At 50.4% G+C, this 18,378-nt stretch overlaps 2 protein-coding genes across 4 annotated transcripts; one reads left to right on the forward strand and one right to left on the reverse strand.

Annotated features, from left to right (window-relative positions):
- Positions 1 to 332: 332 nt before the first annotated feature.
- Positions 333 to 2,470, reverse strand: CUNH11orf68 (chromosome unknown C11orf68 homolog). Of its 2 annotated transcripts, none has more exons than XM_041661403.1 (2): positions 2,315 to 2,470; positions 333 to 1,677 (listed from the first exon to the last, which is right to left on the reverse strand). In XM_041661403.1, the coding sequence occupies exons 1-2, from the start codon at positions 2,434 to 2,436 to the stop codon at positions 921 to 923; spliced, it is 879 nt and encodes a 292-aa protein (XP_041517337.1). In that variant the 5' UTR covers positions 2,437 to 2,470; the 3' UTR covers positions 333 to 920. The 2 variants fall into 2 exon arrangements, with proteins under 2 accessions (XP_041517337.1, XP_041517338.1); XM_041661404.1 differs by having other exon boundaries at positions 1,136 to 1,692; positions 2,316 to 2,470.
- A 192-nt stretch (positions 2,471 to 2,662) lies between these two features.
- On the forward strand, positions 2,663 to 4,852 carry Drap1 (DR1 associated protein 1). Of its 2 annotated transcripts, none has more exons than XM_041661779.1 (7): positions 2,663 to 2,922; positions 3,162 to 3,234; positions 3,322 to 3,415; positions 3,682 to 3,801; positions 3,900 to 4,014; positions 4,216 to 4,304; positions 4,627 to 4,852. In XM_041661779.1, the coding sequence occupies exons 1-7, from the start codon at positions 2,881 to 2,883 to the stop codon at positions 4,733 to 4,735; spliced, it is 642 nt and encodes a 213-aa protein (XP_041517713.1). In that variant the 5' UTR covers positions 2,663 to 2,880; the 3' UTR covers positions 4,736 to 4,852. The 2 variants fall into 2 exon arrangements, with proteins under 2 accessions (XP_041517713.1, XP_041517714.1); XM_041661780.1 differs by having other exon boundaries at positions 3,921 to 4,014.
- The last annotated feature ends 13,526 nt before the right edge of the window (positions 4,853 to 18,378 follow it).

Genomic DNA, 18,378 nt, shown 5'->3' on the forward strand with positions numbered 1-18,378 from the left:
GCCTCAGAAGTGACACGCCATCTTCATTGCTAAGGGAGGAAGAATACATCAGCCTGGTCAGGTCAGAGTTGCCTCTTCGGGCCCTGCCCTTCCTCAAGAGCTAAAGAAGGTAACCACCAGGACAGTTTTTTTTTTTTTTTTTTTTTTTTTTGGTTTTTTGAGACAGGGTTTCTCTGTGGTTTTGGAGCCTGTCCTGGAACTAGCTCTTGTAGACCAGGCTGGTCTCGAACTCACAGAGATCCGCCTGCCTCTGCCTCCCAAGTGCTGGGATTAAAGGCGTGCGCCACCACCGCCCGGCCAGGACAGTATTTTTAAAAAACACTCAAGACACGGACCCAAGCTGGGTTTTATTGAAATGCCAGGAGCAGGCACATGTAGTCAGGGAAGGGACGTTGATAATGCAGGCTATGAGTTTGCAGGGAGGAGCAGGCCTACATCCATGACCCTGCACCCGCTCTTGGCCAGAACATATATGGGCCCACAACATGCTCAGTCCTGTAGGAGCCCTGCCACCTGGGCTGTGATGGCTCCAAGGGCAGGGACTGGAAGCACTAAGTTTTCTCCCTTACGAGGGAGCAAAGAAAAGGAAGATGCAGGGTGAGTCTAGTAGGGGATAGAGGTGGCCAGGGCAGGCTTCTTGAGTATCTGCACCCAAGTTGTGGTCCTGGGCAGTGGCGGGGAGCAGCATCAAAGAGGGCAGCTGAGGGCCCGGCCCTCGGTGAGCCAAAGCCCCCAGCCTGTGGGGGCTGGAGTCAACCCGGCACAGAGAGCAGAAGTTCAAAGGGACTGAGTATAGGCAGTTCCCAAGTCAATTAGTCCTCAGAGCTAAGGAGCGTGGCCTTCTTGGGACAAGGAAGAGAAAAAAAGAAGGATCCATCCCCCGCAGGGGAGCAAAAGGTGGTCTTGCCCACTAGGCCCCACTAGGTCAGTTCTACATTGTTGGCACGGTCCAACACTCGAGAGCCACGAGCATTGCCTCCAAGCTGGAAACGGCTCTCATAGAGAGTGGGGCAGAGGTGCCAGCGATTGGCTCGGTAGATGCCTAGGTAGGTGTAGACATCAGGTTTGTAAGTGAGCAAGCACTTAATGCCTGCAGCACGGATGGCAGAATCTGCCTCCAGCACACCCAAGCGGTCCGTGAAGTCGTCCGTGTAAACACAGATGACCTGGCGCCCACCCTCCTTGGCCCGTGGGCTCACCTTGGCCACCTGAAGACGGCCCTCAACTACAGCCCTGGCAATGCCAGCCCAGGCATGGTCCAGCTTGAAGCCAGGTGCCAGGTGAATCAGCCACTTGCCAGAGAGCACGCGGTGGGTGATGGCCAGCTGGCGCAGGGTACCTGGTGTGATGGGCCGCCCACTGGTCTGCAGAGCCTCCCAGGCCGCCTGCAGCCCTTGGACATCCCCTGAATTGGGAGTGTAACCCTGCCCATAGGCTGCAATCCAGCCCACAGGTTCAGAGTTGGGTGAACCTGGGTCCCCATAGCGAGTAACTTGAGATGGTGGGTACTTGGCCAGCCAGGCATCCAGCTCTGAGGCAGGTGTAGTACGGGAATCAAATACCAGCCAGGGATCCATGTCGGCTGCCATGGCCTCTGCAGCCAGGTGCTCAGCAGTGAAGCCATCTTCTCGGCCACCTGGAGAGTCCTCCTCTTCCAGCTCCTCGTTTGGTTCCATCCTGTTGTGAGGGAACAGAGCCAGGGGAGGTTTGAGAAAGTAACCACAAAGTGCTGGGTCCTCTAGGATGCCAGGCACTGGCTAAACTGTGTGGCCTTGGGCAAGACTTAATGTCTGTCTGTGCCTCAGTTGCTTCATCTTTACAATGGGATACAACTGATCCTGCCTAGATTTGTCTCTGGAATAAAATGCAGGAGGTGGAGTTGCTATCGTTAGTACTTTCACTTACAAACAAGGAAACCGAAACTGAGAAAAGGGACTCGCCCAAGGTCACGTCTTTAGGGGTGGAATAGCTGTGGCGTGTGAGCTGGCACGGGACTCTGGCCTGGAGACCGGCAGGCAGCAGGGCGCTGCGATTTCAGGGATGTAGGCACCACAGTCGGCCAACCCTAGAGGTGGCTGTGGAGGGCTGGGCCTCCCGGCCAGCTATCTAGGGCACACTCAAAGACCAAAACACGGCGGCCTGGAGAGGGTAGCGGCCCACCTGGGGTCAAAGGGGGGCGTCAGACTCGAACCCGCTCCAGACGGAGCCTGCAGGAGGGCCCGGCTCCGGTCCTACCACACCCGCCGCCATTAGTGCCCACAGCCTCAGGGTTGCCCCCGCCCCGGGGCTGCCCCTCTCGCCGCCCCGCAGTCACCTCCGGCCTTCGCTCCGTTCCGCGCCAACCCAACTTCGGGCCCGGCTCCGTTCCTGCCCGGGGTCTGCGCCGCCACCCCCGCCGCGCCCCGCCCCTGCCACGGCCGCCGCCGCCGCCGCCATCTTAGGGTCCCGCCACCTCAACAACAACTTTATAGACAAACGCAGTCACAGGGCGGGGCTAGAGGCGGAACCGGCTGACTGGGGGCGGGGGCTCCAGGGGAAGGGGCGGGACGCGTTCAGGGGCGGGGCCAGCTCGAGATTCCTGGGCGGAGCCGGCCTGCGCGGGGCGGAGCTAACGTTCGTACTTCTACCTTGGGGGCGGGTGGGAGTGGCGGGTGATCCCTGAGAAGGACTCGTACCGCCCCGGAGGCTCCAAAAGCAGAGCGCCGGGGTTTGGGGCGCTGCTTGTCGACTGGCGGCGCTAGGACCCTGCGGGCAGCGGCGGGGGCGGAGCAGGCGGCAGCAGGACCCGGGGGAACCGCGGCGGGCCGGCGGCGAACAGGCCCGGAGCCGGGAGGCTGCGGGCGGCGGCGCTGGGCCCGGCTCGGCGAGAGAGGCCCCGAGATGCCTAGCAAGAAGAAGAAGTACAACGCGCGGTTTCCGCCGGTGAGCACGTGGCCAAGCTGGGCCTCGGCGGGTTGGACTCCCGGGAGGCTCGGGCCCTGGTCCTGCTGTGGGGGGGCGGGTGCCTTTAGGTGTTCGCGGCCTGACGCCCCGCCCCCTTCCATGCCCTACACTGGCTCGGTGCCTCCCGCCCCTTCTCTCGGGGTACCCCCTGGCTGCCCCCAGCCCTCCTGCAGGGTCGCAGGCCACGGCGTCCAAGCTCTGTCCCCTTCCTTCGGCAGGCGCGGATCAAGAAGATCATGCAGACAGACGAAGAGATTGGGAAGGTGGCGGCAGCTGTGCCTGTCATCATCTGTATCCTGCTAGGGGCTGGCTGGGATGAGGGGCGTGGGGCAGGACTTCGGCACTCCCCTTTCTCAGATTCTCCTTGACGCCCCTCAGCCCGGGCGCTCGAGCTCTTCCTGGAGTCCCTGTTGAAGAAGGCTTGCCAGGTGACCCAGTCTCGAAATGCCAAAACCATGACCACGTCCCACCTGTGAGTGGCTGCAGAGCTGGGAAGGGCTTCTGGGGAGGCCGTGTCCCCATGGGGGAGTGGTGCGAGGCTGAGGGAGTTTGAGCCAGTTTGGTGGGTTTGGACTGCTGTAGGAGGGATTAGGTGTTCCAGGTAGAGGGCATAACCGGAGCCAAGCTCGCCAGACCGGGTGTCAGTGGGGAGGGGTGCCGTGACATGAAAAGCTATCCTTAGGGTCCCGCCTAAGTGTTTGGGGTCCGTTTGGACGCCTTCCTCTCCCACTTTTTCAGGAAACAGTGCATTGAGCTGGAGCAGCAGTTTGACTTCTTGAAAGACTTGGTGGCATCCGTGCCCGACATGCAGGGAGATGGGGAAGACAACCACATGGATGGGGACAAGGGTCCTCGAAGGTGGGTAGCCAAGACCAAGTATATAGGTGGGAAAGGCCAAGGCCACAGGGTTGGGGGTGGCTGGGGGGTGAACTAGGAGGAGAGAGTCCTCTGGGCAGATGGACTGTACCTTCCCGAAGGGGCCGGAAACCAGGCAGCAGTGGTAGGAAGAACGGAGGCACTGGAAGCAAAGGCAAAGACAAGAAGCTGTCTGGGACAGACTCGGAACAGGAGGTGAGTGAGGGGGGGGACTGTGGGAAAGGCAGCCTGTGCTAGGCAAAGCTGGCTGAGGCTTGCTCTTTACGACCCCTGGTACCCCTGTCTGCATGTCTAAATCCTCATAGACCTATCTGCCGTTGCTCTCCCAGGGGTCTGGGCTTCCCAGTGATGGCCCAGGCCTTCTCTCGTTAACCCTGACCCCTGCTGTCCTCACAGGATGAGTCTGAGGATACAGACACTGATGGAGAAGAAGAGGCACCACAGCCTCCGCCCCAAGCCAGTCACCCCCCTGCCCACTTTCAGAGGTAAGCAACCCCAGGGACACCAGCAGGAGGCAATGCCAAACTCCTCAGCGCCCGGTTTATTTTCCTAGCCACTTGGTGTGGTGGTGGTTGGTGGCGGTGGTGGTGGTTGGTGGCGGTGGCTGACTTAGGGAGTGGGGCGGGGGTGGAAACAAACACAGAGCCTGTTCTGAGATGGTCTTGTTCCCACCACCCTTGGGAGAGAACCTGGATAGTGCTCTTCACTGGGCCCTTCCCTCCTGGGGGCTGGAGGATGGTGGAAGGCCTTGTGGGTTGTGTGCAGTGCAGTAGCGTGCCCTGATTTCCTCCATTTTCTGTCCCACAGCCCTCCAACCCCCTTCATGCCCTTCACCTCTCCTCCTCCGCCTTTGCCCCCAGTGCCCCCTGGCCCCTCAGCACCTGATGCAGAGGATGAAGAAGACTATGACTCCTAGCGCTCACTGCCCTGACCCCAGGCTATATGCCCCCTTTTAGTTAGTATTAGCTGCTCTGGGGAGAAAAGAAAGATGGAATTGTTGTTAAATTTATTAAATACATTTATTAAAAAAAGGAAGAGGATTCTGGTTTCTTTTCAGCTTGTGTCCAGGGATTTGTGGCTTGCATTATTTATTTATTCTCTGTAGCTTTGAAGCCTGTCCTGGAACTAGCTCTTGTAGACCAGGCTGGCCTTGAACTCACAGAGATTCACCTGTCTCTGCCTCCCGAGTGCTGGTATTAAAGGTGTGCGTCACCATCACCCAGCTGTGGCTGCATTCTTATTGCCCCCCCTACTTACCTCCCCACGTGGGGGCAGGCGGGGACAGTGGTGGGCCAGCCAGTGACTGAGTAAAAGGGGGGGCACTGAAGAGAGGAAGGTGTCTAAGGACCAAGTGACACATGCTGAGACAGTTGAAGGTTAACTCCTCATGTGCTGTGGACCCTTCTCTGAGCTGCTGAGAAGGGACAGATGGGACCAGGACTGAGATTGGGCCTTAAACGGTGGTGCTCTGCAGGTAGATGAGAGATAGCTAGCCGAGGGCCTGTGGAGCAGCTTCAGTGCCAAAGGCAAGAGCTGCATCCTGCAAGAGCTGCAATGGTGAGGAAAGCGGGAGGTAGTGGCCACTTGGGGTTCCGAAGTCTAGGAAGCCTAGAGGGAGATGGTAGGTCCATCTACTAACAAGCTTCTTCCTGATGGAGACATTCAGGGGACCTTGGGGACATGCTGGGCATGTGGGTGAGGTTGCTGGTGGCCGCAGAGGAGACCCAGGCCTGTTTGACCTTAGGCTTGAAGACAGGCTGCAGAGGGTATTGGTAAGCACCTCTTCTAGCTTTCTTTAGCTCTTTGGCAAGGGCGGGACCCTTTTCCAGCTGAAGGACACAGGAGGAAAAGAGAAGATTTGGCTTGAAGATCTCAATTTTGGCTGTGATGAATTTGGGGTGCTCTTGAGGTCACTGAAGAAAGGATGAGTTGGCCATGTTATAGACGCCTAGAGAGAGGTGTATGAACTTGCCTAAAGCTCACAAAGCCCTGGGTTAGATCCCCAGCACTAATATATATATGTATGTATGTATGTATGTATGTATGTATGTATTTTAAAATTGACAGAACCTTAGGTTTCCAGAGAGGAAGGGGCACAGGACAGGATGGGGGAATAGCAGAACCTGAGGGAGAGAGGGTGGGGATGGGGTTTTGAAGGGAGCATGAAGAGCCAGTAGCTTAATGGAGACTGCACTGTGAAGTGGGAGGCAAAGTCACCCGTGCCGTGTGAGAAGACAAGCTAGGGCAGGGTTTAAGAGGGAGGACTTGACGACAGTGGTTGGGTGCTGTCTGTCTTTCCTCCACTCCCAGTTTGGTTATAATGTTCCTGTAACTCCTCCACCCAACCTGAGGTGTAGGCAGCTGAGCCCACTTCTGGGACTGAATGGGCATGGTGCAGCCTGGTCAGTCAATGCAACACTCTGGGTATGGTGACGGCTGTAGAGCTGGCACTGACCCCCAGCACCTGAGCTGCTGATGCTGCTGGGAGCTGCTGGGAACTACTTTGCCCACTCCTAGGGTTGAGAACGAGAGCAGCACAGGCGCTGGGCCCGAGGACATTGGAACACCTCAGTCCCATCAGGGGCCTGCCATGCCCACATTTCCCAGGCACATAAACCAGGAGATCTCCTCCCACTCCACCCACACCTGGGGAGCATGAGGAGTGAAGAGGGTGTGGGTCATAGGAACACTGATTTTTAGCTGCAGATGGGGACAAACCCAGGGAAGGTAAACACACAGGACACCATAGCAAAGGCCATGCCTAACAGAAGCAAGAGTTAGAAGACCCTGAGAGCCTGTCAAGTAGAATCCATCAAAGTAGAGGATTCTGGGGCTGGTGAGATGGCTCAGCAGTTAAGAGCACGGACACTCTTGTAGAGGACCCTGGTTTGGTTCCCAGAACCCACATGGAGGCTCACAGCCATCTGTAACTTTGGTTCCAGGAGACCCAATGCCCTCCAGCAACACAACACACATGTTCATACATTCATGCAGGCAAACATACACATAAAATAAAAATGTTAAAGTAAGTGGGTTCTGGGCCCAGTAGAGGCAGGAGGATCTCAAGTTTGAGGCTGGCCTGGGCAGCATAATGCAACTCTTGTCTCCCAAGAGCTCAGGGTTCATAGGATGAGAAGTTAGGGAAACCAGGGTGCTGGAAAACCCTTGCTTCTAGACAGAAGACCTGGGGAAGCACAGGAGCCTGTGACCGTGCCTGCAAGTTCTCCTGCCCCTTTGTTCTGGGACTGGCAGCTCACCTTTAGGTTGGGAGCTGGAGCCTGTGCAGCTGGGCCCTGGGCTCACCTGCGCTCACTTGTCTTTCACAAGGTCTGCAGCGCCTCTGCCCTGATTTTCCTCCTGCATTTGGTGCTCACCTGTGCTAGCTGTGTGTACTACACAGATTACCTGTATTCGGAGCTCACCTGTGCTAGCCGTGTGTACTACACACATTTACCTGTATTTGGGGGAATGATTTAACAGCCACAAATCTAGAGTTTGTCTCCTGCCCACCTAAGGTTCACGGTGGGCTTTACCTGGTCTTTAATAACTTTAGGGCCTTAGCCCTATGGCCCCACCATCCTCAGTACTTTGAAGGTCACTGGAACAGGGAAGTTCAGAGCCCCTGGAAGGTTTGAGTTTTGAGAGGGTCTCACTATGTAGCTCTGATTGGTCTAGAATTAAATTTGTAGACCAGGCTGACCTGGCTTTGGTGGGATTAAACTTTTCTTTTTTGAGACAAGGTCTTTATACATAGCCCAACTAGTCTGATAGAAGCTTGGTAGCCCAGGCCTGAGCTCATAGTAACAATCCTGCCCGAGCTCTCCAGCTATGGGAGCACAGGTGTGCTTGTCCACTCCTGGGTAAAGTTGGGACACAGAGCCGGACAGTGGTGACATATTTGGGAGGCAGAGGCAGGCGGAGCTCTGTGAGTTCGAGGCCAGCCTGGCCTATAAGAGCTAGTTCCAGGACAGGCTCCAAAGCTACAGAGAAACCCTGTCTCAAAAAAAAAAAAAGTGTTGGAACACAAAGTCTACTTAACCTAGGTGACCATCAGCTATTTTTTAAGATACATGTTTTTCAAAGAATTAATAAAAGGATTTTGTTTTCTGAGACAGGGTTCTCTATGCGCCCTGGCTATATTAGAATTCACTATGTATGTAGACCAGGTTGAACTCAGGAGATCCACGCTTCCTCTAGAGTGCTGGGATTAAAGGTGTGCACCACCACACCTGGATGAGAAAAAAATAATTTTAAAAGTAGGGTTTATGGGAGCTGGAGAGATGGCTCAGCAGTTAAGAGCACTGGCTGCTTTTCTAGAGGTACTGAGTTCAATTCCCACATGGTGGCTCACAACCATCTGTGATGAGATCTGGTGCCCTCTTCTGGCATGCAGGCATACATGCAGGCAGAATACTGTATACACAATAAATAAATCTTTGTTTTAAAAAGTGGGAGTTATTCCCACAGGTGCTTTCAGAGATGGGAAGTGTTGGGTTTTCTGGAACTGGAGTTATAGGTAGTTTTGTTTTGTATTGTTTACGAGACAGGATTTCTCTGTGTAGCTTTGGTTTGGAGCCTGCCCTGAAACTTACTCTGTAGACCAGGCTGGCCTCAAACTCACAGAAATCCACCTGCCTCTGCCTCCTGAGTACTGGGATTAGAGGCGTGCACCACCACCACCTGGCTATACAGGCAGCAGTAAGATGTCTGTTGTAAGTGCTGGGAACCAAATTTGGGTCCTGTGGAAGAGCAGTCCGTGCTCTTAACCGCTGAACCACCCTTCCAGCCCCACATCAGCCAATTCCTATCTTAGGGCCTCAGAACAATGGGAAAGGGCTAGCCTCCTGAGTCAGAGGACAGAGGCTTCAGAAGGGCAGTGCTTCCAGCAGGGCCAGGTCTTTGGATGCCTACTAGAGTGGGGACGAATAAAACAGCTCAGGGTAATATCTAGAAGGGCCAGTCTATATCTTACTGGTCTGTTGACCATTTTTCCCTTTGTTCTTTTGTTTTGTTTTGTTCAAGACAGGGTTTCTCTGTAGCTTTGGAGCCTGTCCTGGAACTAGCTCTTGTAGACCAGGCTGGCCTTGAACTCAGAAATGCGCCTGCCTCTACCTCCTGAAGGCTGGGATGAAAGGCGTGTGCCGCCATCACGGTCCAGTTTTTTCCCTCTGTTCTTGAGCTATCTGAGAGCCTTGCGAAAAGACCTGTGTGAAGGCTTCAGCCTTGGGTGTGGCACAACCAGTGTCAGCCAAAGGCTATGACTCTCACTGCCAACTGGAAAGCCCCCTGCAGCTCACTGCAAGATTTGTTCAGCAAACTTACAAAATAGAAGAGAGATGGGCTTCTAAGTCCCCACCAGAAAGAAGCCTAAGGGGCAAGTCTAACCTCACCCATTGCTGGAGAAGGTTCCTGGGCACAGAAATTATATCCTGCTGGTGGGTACGTCAGTGGGGAACCCGCTTTGAAAAATCTACTCTGTTGCCATGGTTCTTTCACCCATAATCCACTGGTCTCCTTAGACTTCTTCCCAAGAGAGGTCTAGGCTGGTGTTCACTAAGTCAATAACACTCACATTTGGGCGTGGTAGCCAGAGGAGGGAGACTAGGGTATTTCTGACACTTGATAATGGGAGCAGGAGGACCAGGAGTTCAAGAGATACGATGTAAAAACAGACAAAGAACTGGAGAAATAGCTCAGCAGTTGAGAGCATTGGATGTTTTTCCAGAGGACCCTGGTTTGATTCTTCGCACCTACACAGTGGCTCACAATTGTCTGTTGATGGAGGAAGGTCATTGGCCAATAAAGAAACTGCTTGGCCCTGTGGGTGGAGTAAACAGAACAAAATGCTGGGAGGAAGAGGAAGTGAGGTCAGAGTCCCGACAGCTCTCCTCTCGGGAGCAGATGCCTGAGAGAGACGCCATGCCCCGCTCCCGGGATGAAGCTCCAACCCAGGATGGACAAAGGCTAGAATCTCCCCGGTAAGCGCACCTTGGGGTGCCATACACAGATGATTAGAAATGGGCTAAATTAATATGTGAGAATTAGCCTAGAAGAGAATGGGCCAAGCAGTGTCTAAAAGAATACAGTGTCTGTGTAATTATTTTGGGGCATAAGCTAGCCGAGCAGGCGGCCGGGGTGCTGGGGACGCAGCCCTGCTGCCCTTATTACTTCAGTCTGTAACTCCAGTTCCAGATCAGGTGCCCTCCTCTGTCATCCTCAGGCACCAGCATACATGTAGGCAAAACATTCATGCACAAAAACTTAAATATTAAAAAAAGGAAAAAGATGCCTATAGTCTCCCCTGGAATAGCTTGATGCCGCTCCCAGGTCTTCCGTGAACACATGGATGCACAGTAGTAAGTGCATGTGACAAGAACATGGAAAACAGAGAAATAGAGTGAGGAGAGTTCTGGATATGGCCATACCTTTAATTCCAGCACTCAGGAGGCAGAGGCAGAGGCAGGAGGATTCCTGTGAGTGAAAGGCTGGTCTATATAGCAATTTTGAGATCAGTTAGAGTCACATATTGAGACCCTATCTCAAAAAAAAAAAAAGAGTCTTTGTTACAACAGATAAATCTTAAAGATCATGGTAACCTAACCTAAAGAGCCAAACAAGTACAGTAGGAGATGTAATGCTTTTAAATAAAGTTTTTTGTTTTGTTTTTAAGATTTATTTATTATGTATCCAATGTTCTGCCTGCATGTATACCTGCAAGGCAAATGAAGGCACCAGATCTCATTAAAGATGGTTGTGAGCAACCATGTGGTTTGCTGGGAAGTGAATTCAGAACCTCTAGAAGAGCAGCCAGTGCTCTTAACCTCTGAGACATCTCTCCAACCCCTTAAATGGAGTTTTAAAAAATAAAATTTCACAGATTTAACCCAATGCCCATCAAAATCCCAGCAAAATTCTTCAAAGACTTCGAAAGAATGGTACTCAACTTCATATGGAAAAGAAAAAACCCAGGATAGCCAAAACAATCCTGTACAATGAAAGAACTTCTGGAGGCATCACAATCCCTGACTTCAAACTCTACCACAGAACTACAGTACTGAAAACAGCCTGGTATTGGCATAAGAGCAGACAGGAGGACCAATGGAACCAAATAGAAGACCTGGATATCAATCCACACATCTTTGAACACCTGATCTTTAATAAAGAAGCAAAAAAATCAAATGGAAAAAAGAAAGCATATTTAACAAGTGGTGCTGGCATAACTGGATATCAACATGTAGAAGAATGAAAATAGACCCATATCTATCACCATGCACAAAACTCAAGTCCAAATGGATCAAAGACCTCAACATAAAGCCAGCCACACTGAACCTTATAGAAGAGAAAGTGGGAAGTACACTTGAACACATTGACACAGAGAATCACTTCCTAAATATAACCCCAGTAACACAGACACTGAGAGAAACAATTAATAAATGGGACCTCCTAAAACTGAAAAGCTTCTGTAAAGCAAAGGACACAGTCAACAAGACAAAATGACAACCTACAGAATAGGAAAAGATCTTCACTAACCCCACATCAGACAGAGGGCTGATCTCCAAAATATACAAAGAACTCAAGAAATTGGACACCAAAAGAACACATAATCCAATAAAAAAAATGGAGTACAGACCTAAACAGAGAACTCTCAACAGAGGAATCTAAAATGGCTGAAAGACACTTAAGTAAAATGTTCAACATCCTTAATCATCAGAGAAATACAAATCAAAACAACTCTGAGATTCCATCTTACACCTGTAAGAATGGCCAAGATCAAAAACACTGATGACAACTTATGCTGGAGAGGTTGTGGGGAAAAGGGAACACTCCTGCATTGCTGGTGGGAGTGCAAGCTGGTACAACCCCTTTGGATGTCAGTGTGGCAATTTCTCAGAAAATTAGGAAACAACCCTCCTCAAGACTCAATAATACCACTTTTGGGTATATGTCCAAAGAAGGATGCTTAATCGTGCCACAAGGACATGTGCTTAACTATGTTCATAGCAGCTTTGTTTTTCATAGCCAGAACCTGGAAACAACCTAAATGCCCCTCGACTGAAGAATGGATAAGGAAAATGTGGTACATTTACACAATGGACTACTACACAGCAGAAAAAAAATGATGACAGCTTGAATTTTGCAGAAAAATGGATGGAACTAGAAAACATTATTTTGAGTGAGGTAACCCAGACACAGAAAGACAATTATCACATGTACTCACTCATAGGTGGTTTTTAAACATAAAGTGAGGAAAACCAGCCTACAAACCACAATCCCAGAGAACTTAGACAACAATGAGGACACTAAGAGAGACTTACATAGACATAATATACATGGGAAGTAGAAAAAGACAAGATCTCCTAAGTAAATTGGGAGCATGGGGACCCTGGGGGAGGGTTGAAGTGGGGAGGGGAGAGGAGCATAGAAAAATGTAGAGCTCAATAAATATCAATAATAAAAAAAAAGAACCTAAGAACCTATCTATGCCACATGGAGTGTTCTAAATGGTGGTAATTCTGCAAACAAAATGTTCTTGGAGTTTGAAGAGGAGAGACAGCTCACAGCTGACGACTCCCAGAAATAGCAAGTCAGATGGCGATTCATATTGTGGGGACATAGGGAGGAGCGGGGGTGCCTAGGGCAGGAAGAGGGTGACCTAGCATTCTGCACAAGGCTTGGGGACAACTTGAAAAAGGTAAGATTTTTTTTTTCAAGACAGGGTTTCTCTGTGTAAAAGTCCTAGTTGCCCTGGAACTAGTTCTGTAGATCAGGCTGGCCTCGAACTCACAGAGATCCACCTGTCTCCACCTCCCAAGTGCTGGGATTAAAGATGTATGCCACCACCGTCCTCACTTTTTCTCTGTGTGGTCCTGGATCTCCTGGAACTCGATCTATAGACCAGGTTGGCCTTGAAAACTCACAGAGATTCACCTGCCTCTGCCTCTCCTGAGTGCTGGAATTAAAGGCGTGTGCCACCACTGCCTGGCTGTTGGATGAAGTTTTTATCAAGACTTTAAGATCAGAAAATGTAAAATATGTCATCTGATATGTTGTTGGTTTTGTTTCGAGACTGGCTATCCTGAGTCCTTTGGGTTTCCATGTGAATTTTAAAGTCAGCTTATCAAGACCTGGAAAGACAACTGAGGTATTGTTTTCTAAAACCTTATGTATTTCGTGTGTGGGGTGTGGTGCAGCATGCATAGGTCTCTGCTACCCCGTGGGTTCCCAGGATGGAGTCTGAGTCAGCAGGCTTGTCTGCAAGAGCCTTTAATGACTGAGTCATCCCACCAGCCCGTCAGCTGAGATTTTGACAGGGACTTAGCAGAATTGTTTTGTGGAGATTGCTTCTCTCTGGGCTTGTTTTAGGAACAGATGCCTTCCCTTCTGGTTAAGAGTTACATTTTTGCCTGATGCATGCCTTTAACCAGCACTCCAGAGGCAAAGGCACACGGATCTGTGAGTTCCAGCCTGGTCTATGTAACAAGTTCCAGGCCAGACATGGCTACACAGTGAGACCCTGTTTGAAAGCACCCAAGTTACCTGAAAGAGCAGTTTCTAACATGTGAGCTGCCTGCAGGCTGTGCAGTGAGCTCTGGTTTGCAGCTTCTGTGAGTGGCCTCCCATGCTGGGGTGGGTTCTGTTAATGCAGCTGTCTCTGACTCATTTCTGCTCCAGTAAGTAACCCCTCACCCACATCCATACTAGTGTTGGTTCTCTGTCTGGGATGAGAAGATGTTTCTTTATATTCCTTAGAGATAATGTCCTACAACACCCTAGTGCCACCAAAAGGAAGGCAGGCAGGATACATGTCATGGTGCACTCGGAAATCAGAGGAGCATGCATCTGTCCTCGTCTACTATGTGGGTCCTTTGTCTTCCATGCAGGAATCAAAATCAGGTCAAGCACCCTTACCAACCGAGCTGTTCAGCCGCCCCAGCTGCATCCCTAGTCTGCCTTGCAGAAATCTGTGATACGTCTTCCTCCTGCCTCCTTAGAGAATGAGTCTAGGGACCAAGGAAGGCTGCCAAGCTCCCTGCTAATCCTTGGCCTTGCTGTGGTTGATCTCTCTGTGGCTCTGGCTAGGAGCTCTCTCTTACTCAGCAATCTTCACTCTTTTTTTGGTTGTTTGTCTCTGAGACAGAGTCTCTGAGTGTTCTAGAATTCACTATATAGACCAGGCTGGCCTTGAACTTATAAAGGAGATCTGCCCACCTCTGCCCCCAAGTGCCAGGATTAAAGATGTGTGGCACCTCACTCAATCACAATCTTCGTTCTTGCTGACCACTTTAATCTGTTGGTCTCCATGCCTTATCTCCCTGACCTCTCCTGACCCCGAAGTATTCTGACTTCTGCTCCATCCCTTCTCTCAGCTCAAGTGCCTAATTGTCTCCCTAACAAGTGTCTTTCCTGAATCTCCCACTTAACTTCCCTTAGCAGTTAGTCTTGTGGTCACCTGAAGTCACTAAAAAAAAAAAAAAAAAAAAAAAAAAAAATCTCTGCTAGGCTGGTGTGGAGGCTCACACCTTTAAGAAAATTTGAGGGGGCTGGAGAGATGGCTCAGCAGTTAAGAGCATTGCCTGCTCTTCCAAAGGTCCTGAGTTCAATTCCCAGCAACCACATGGTGGCTCACAACCATCTGTAATGAGGTCTGCTGCCCTCTTCTGGCCTGCAGGCATACACACAGAAAGAATATTGTATACATAATAAGTAAATAAATAAATATTAAAAAAAATTTGAGGGGGCTGGAGAGATGGCTCAGCAGTTAAGAGCATTGCCTGCTCTTCCAAAGGTCCTGAGTTCAATTCCCAGCAACCACATGGTGGCTCACAACCATCTGTAATGAGGTCTGCTGCCCTCTTCTGGCCTGCAGGCATACACACAGAAAGAATATTGTATACATAATAAATAAATAAATATCTAAAAAAAAAAAAAGAAAGAAAATTTGAGGCTAGCCTGGCTCCAGAGTGAGACTGATGTGGGATTCTACTCTGTATGCCGTGAATATGTTGTATTACTACTGGTTAATAAAGAAGCTGTTTTGGCCTATGGCGGGGTAGAATACAGCCAGGCTGAAAGAGATATAGAGCAAGAGTAGGTGGAGTCAAAGAGACACCATATAGTTGCCCAAGAAGACACCAGAAAAGAACCTTACCCGATAGACCACAGCCTCATGGCAATACCGCAGATGAATAGAAATTTGTTAATTTAAGGTGTAAGATCTAGTTATTAAGAAGTCTTAGCTAAACCAGGCGGTGGTGGTGCACGCCTTTAATCCCAGCACTCGGGAGGCAGAGCAGGCAGATCTCTGTAAATTCGAGGCCAGCCTGGTCTACAAGAACTAGTTTCAGGACAGGCTCCAAAGCAACAGAGAAACCCTGTCTCAAGAAAACAAAACAAAACAAAACAAAAACAAAAACAAAAAACCCCCGAGCTTCTGAGCTTATTATAGGCCAGTGTTGCGATTAATATAGTTTCTGTGATTATTCAGGAACGAAAGAGCAGCCTCCGTTTACATAAAATGGTAGAGGTAACCACCTAAACCACAACATAGGGGCTAGGAAGACGACTCAACGGGTAGAATCTTTCTGTGAAAGTGTGGCGATCTGAGCGGCATTCCCAGAAGCCACATAAAGGTGACAAGCAAGAGGAGGCTCCACAAAGTTGTCTTCTGACCTCCACACACAGGCTCTGTCAGAAGCTTTATCACTCACACACAACAATAATTAATAAACAGAATAAGTGAATGAATGACTGGAAAGAAATGGCTGGTGTTATGAGTAGTCAGATCTCTGGGCTTGACTCACTTGTATTTGGTGTTTCACCTCTCTGAACAGTTGCTTCTCTCCTGGTGCTGGAGCCCCTACTCCCAAGGAGTGGGAAAACCAGGCTTCCCTGTTCTTACCCCCCCATCCCATTCTGCTATCCCGTTGTTGTGGGGCACAGGGATAGAAGCAGGAAAGTGGTAAGGAGTCGGCAGTAGCCGCTCCAGACGGTGGAGGAAAGCTATTCCAGCAGAATGCACTGCTCTCGTCGAGGACCTGGGTTCAGTGTCTGGTGCCCACATGGTGGCTCCTGACCCTCCGTAACTTCAGTGTCGGCAATCCGGTATCCTCTCTGGCCTCCCTGGGCACATGGTGCACAAACGTACATTCAGACAAAATAACCAGACAGATATCAAAAGTGAAAAATAGAAAATGCTGCTCCTGTCTGCAGGTACTGCCTGGCTTTCTGGCCACCTTTACAGATCAGCTCCAACTTCAGCTCAAGCAAAGGGCAGCGCCTCTGCTTTGACTGCTAGCTTTTCTTCCACTTGGCGGCACACACAGACCCATCCTATTGGGCTCCCTTGGTAGGGTCCATTCATTTTCACCCTAGAGCCAGTCAGTTCTCACTGCTAGGCCCATCCTCCATGGAGGTCATCTGCACTGCTGACCCCCTGGGCCACCACCACAGCAGCAGCCTCTTGAGTCTCCTTGAAGCATTCAGTACTGGATCTGGAATTAGCAGACAATTCAGCAGGGCATGTGACACATACCATTAGCCCAGCACTCCACAGAGGCAGGCAGATCTCTGAGTTCAAGACCAGCCTGGTCTACAGAGTGAGTTCTGGGCCAGTCAGGGCTACACAGAGAAACCCTGGCTGGGAAAATCATTAAAAAAAAAAAAAGAAGAGGAGGAGGAAGAAAACGGAGACAATGGTTCACTAGTGCAGGGCAGACCTAGGATCTCAGCAGGATACCATTTCTTTCCAAATCAATGTTGTTACCAACTTACTCCCTCAAAATCCACCACAGGGGACTGGCAAAATGACTCAGCAGGCAAAGGTGTCTGCCACCAAACCTGATGACCTAAGTTTAACTGCCAGATCTGCACGGTGGAAGGGGAGAGGTGACTGCTTCTGTAAGTCCTCTATGTTCACGTGTGTCCCAGGGCACACACCCCGCCCTACATACACAATCATATAAAAATAAATAAATCTACCCTTGGAGCTGGGGGCATGTTTTAGTAGGTAGGATGTTTGCCTAGAATGTATAAAACTGTGGGTTCAATGTTCAGCACCGAATAAATGAGGCGTTGTGGTGCACATCTGTAAGCTGGAGCAGAGAGGTAGAGGCAAGTTCAGAAGTTCAAGTTTATCATTGTCGGTGTAAGAAGTTCAAAGCTAGCCAGGAAGATATGAGACCCTTTCTGGGAGGAAGGAAGGAAGGAAAAGGAAAGGAAGAAAAGTTCAACTTTAATTTGTTTATATTTCTGACAAGGACAAGGACTTCAAAAGGGGCAAAATGTGGGTCACACTGACAGGACTGAAGAGACAGCTCAGAGGATAAGAACACTGACTGCTCTTCTAGAGTACTGGGCACAAAATAATACAAACTTCAATTGTTCCAAAACCAATGAAGAAAGTTATAGGCTAAGACTCCACCCAGACACGGCCATACTGGCCGGACTCGGTGATGCTGGCTGGTAATCTCAGTACTCAGGAAGGGAGTGGGAAGAACAAGTTCAAAGCTATCCTCAGGGGCTGGAGAGATGGCTCAGTGGTTAAGAGCATTGCCTGCTCTTCCAAAGGTCCTGAGTTCAATTCCCGGCAACCACATGGTGGCTCACAACCATCTGTAATGGGGTCTGGTGCCCTCTTCTGGCCAGCAGGCATACACAGACAGAATGTTGTATACATAACAAATAAATAAATAAATACATATTTTAAAAAAAAAGCTATCCTCAGCTACACGTAGAGCATGAGGCCAGACTGGGCTATACAGGACACTGCTTAAAGAAACAAACAAAAATCTCCTACAAAACAGTAAGAAAAAGACAAAAAACTCAGGGGGGGGGCTGTGGCTGTGCTCAGGGCTGAGTGTGCACTCAGTGGGAGGGCTGTGGCTGGGCTCAGGGGCTGAGTGAGTGTGCACTCAGTGGGAGAGCTGTGGTTGTGCTCAGGGCTGAGTGTGCACTCAGTGGGAGGGCTGTGGCTGTGCTCAGGGTTGAGTGTGCACTCAGTGGGAGGGCTGTGGCTGGGCTCAGGGCTGAGTGTGTACTCAGTGGGGGGGCTGTGGTTGTGCTCAGGATTGAGTGAGTGTGCACTCAGTGGGGGGGCTGTGGCTGTGCTCAGGGCTGAGTGTGCACTTAGGATTCATGAGGCTTTGTGTTCCAATCCTAAAACCAAATAAAAAGGGGGATGAAGCTGCAGTGATGCCTCAGTGGCTACCCAGTCATAAGAACCTGAGTTAGATTCCCAGCATCCACATAGAGAAAGCTGAGAATTTGGGGGCATGGTAGCACAAGACTTTAATCCCAGTGCTATTGAAGCAGAGGCAGACAGAACTTTGTGTGTTCAAGGAGAGCCTGGTCTACATAGTGACTTTTAACCAGCTAGGGCTACATGTGAGACACTGCCTAAGATAAAATAAATATAAACAAAAAAACAAAATCCATAGAAAAATAAAAACAAAAGCAAAGCACATATACATACAGGCACACCCAGAAAATCTAAGATCAAAGCACAGCCATTCTCAGCTCTGACTTGCTGCCTCTGGAGGGCATGCTATCCAGTGGACTGGC

Source organism: Microtus oregoni, unplaced genomic scaffold (genome assembly GCF_018167655.1).
Source record: "Microtus oregoni isolate MIOR12 unplaced genomic scaffold, Mior012 000012F_ref0000307, whole genome shotgun sequence".
In the NCBI taxonomy this organism is placed as follows: Eukaryota; Metazoa; Chordata; class Mammalia; order Rodentia; family Cricetidae; genus Microtus; species Microtus oregoni.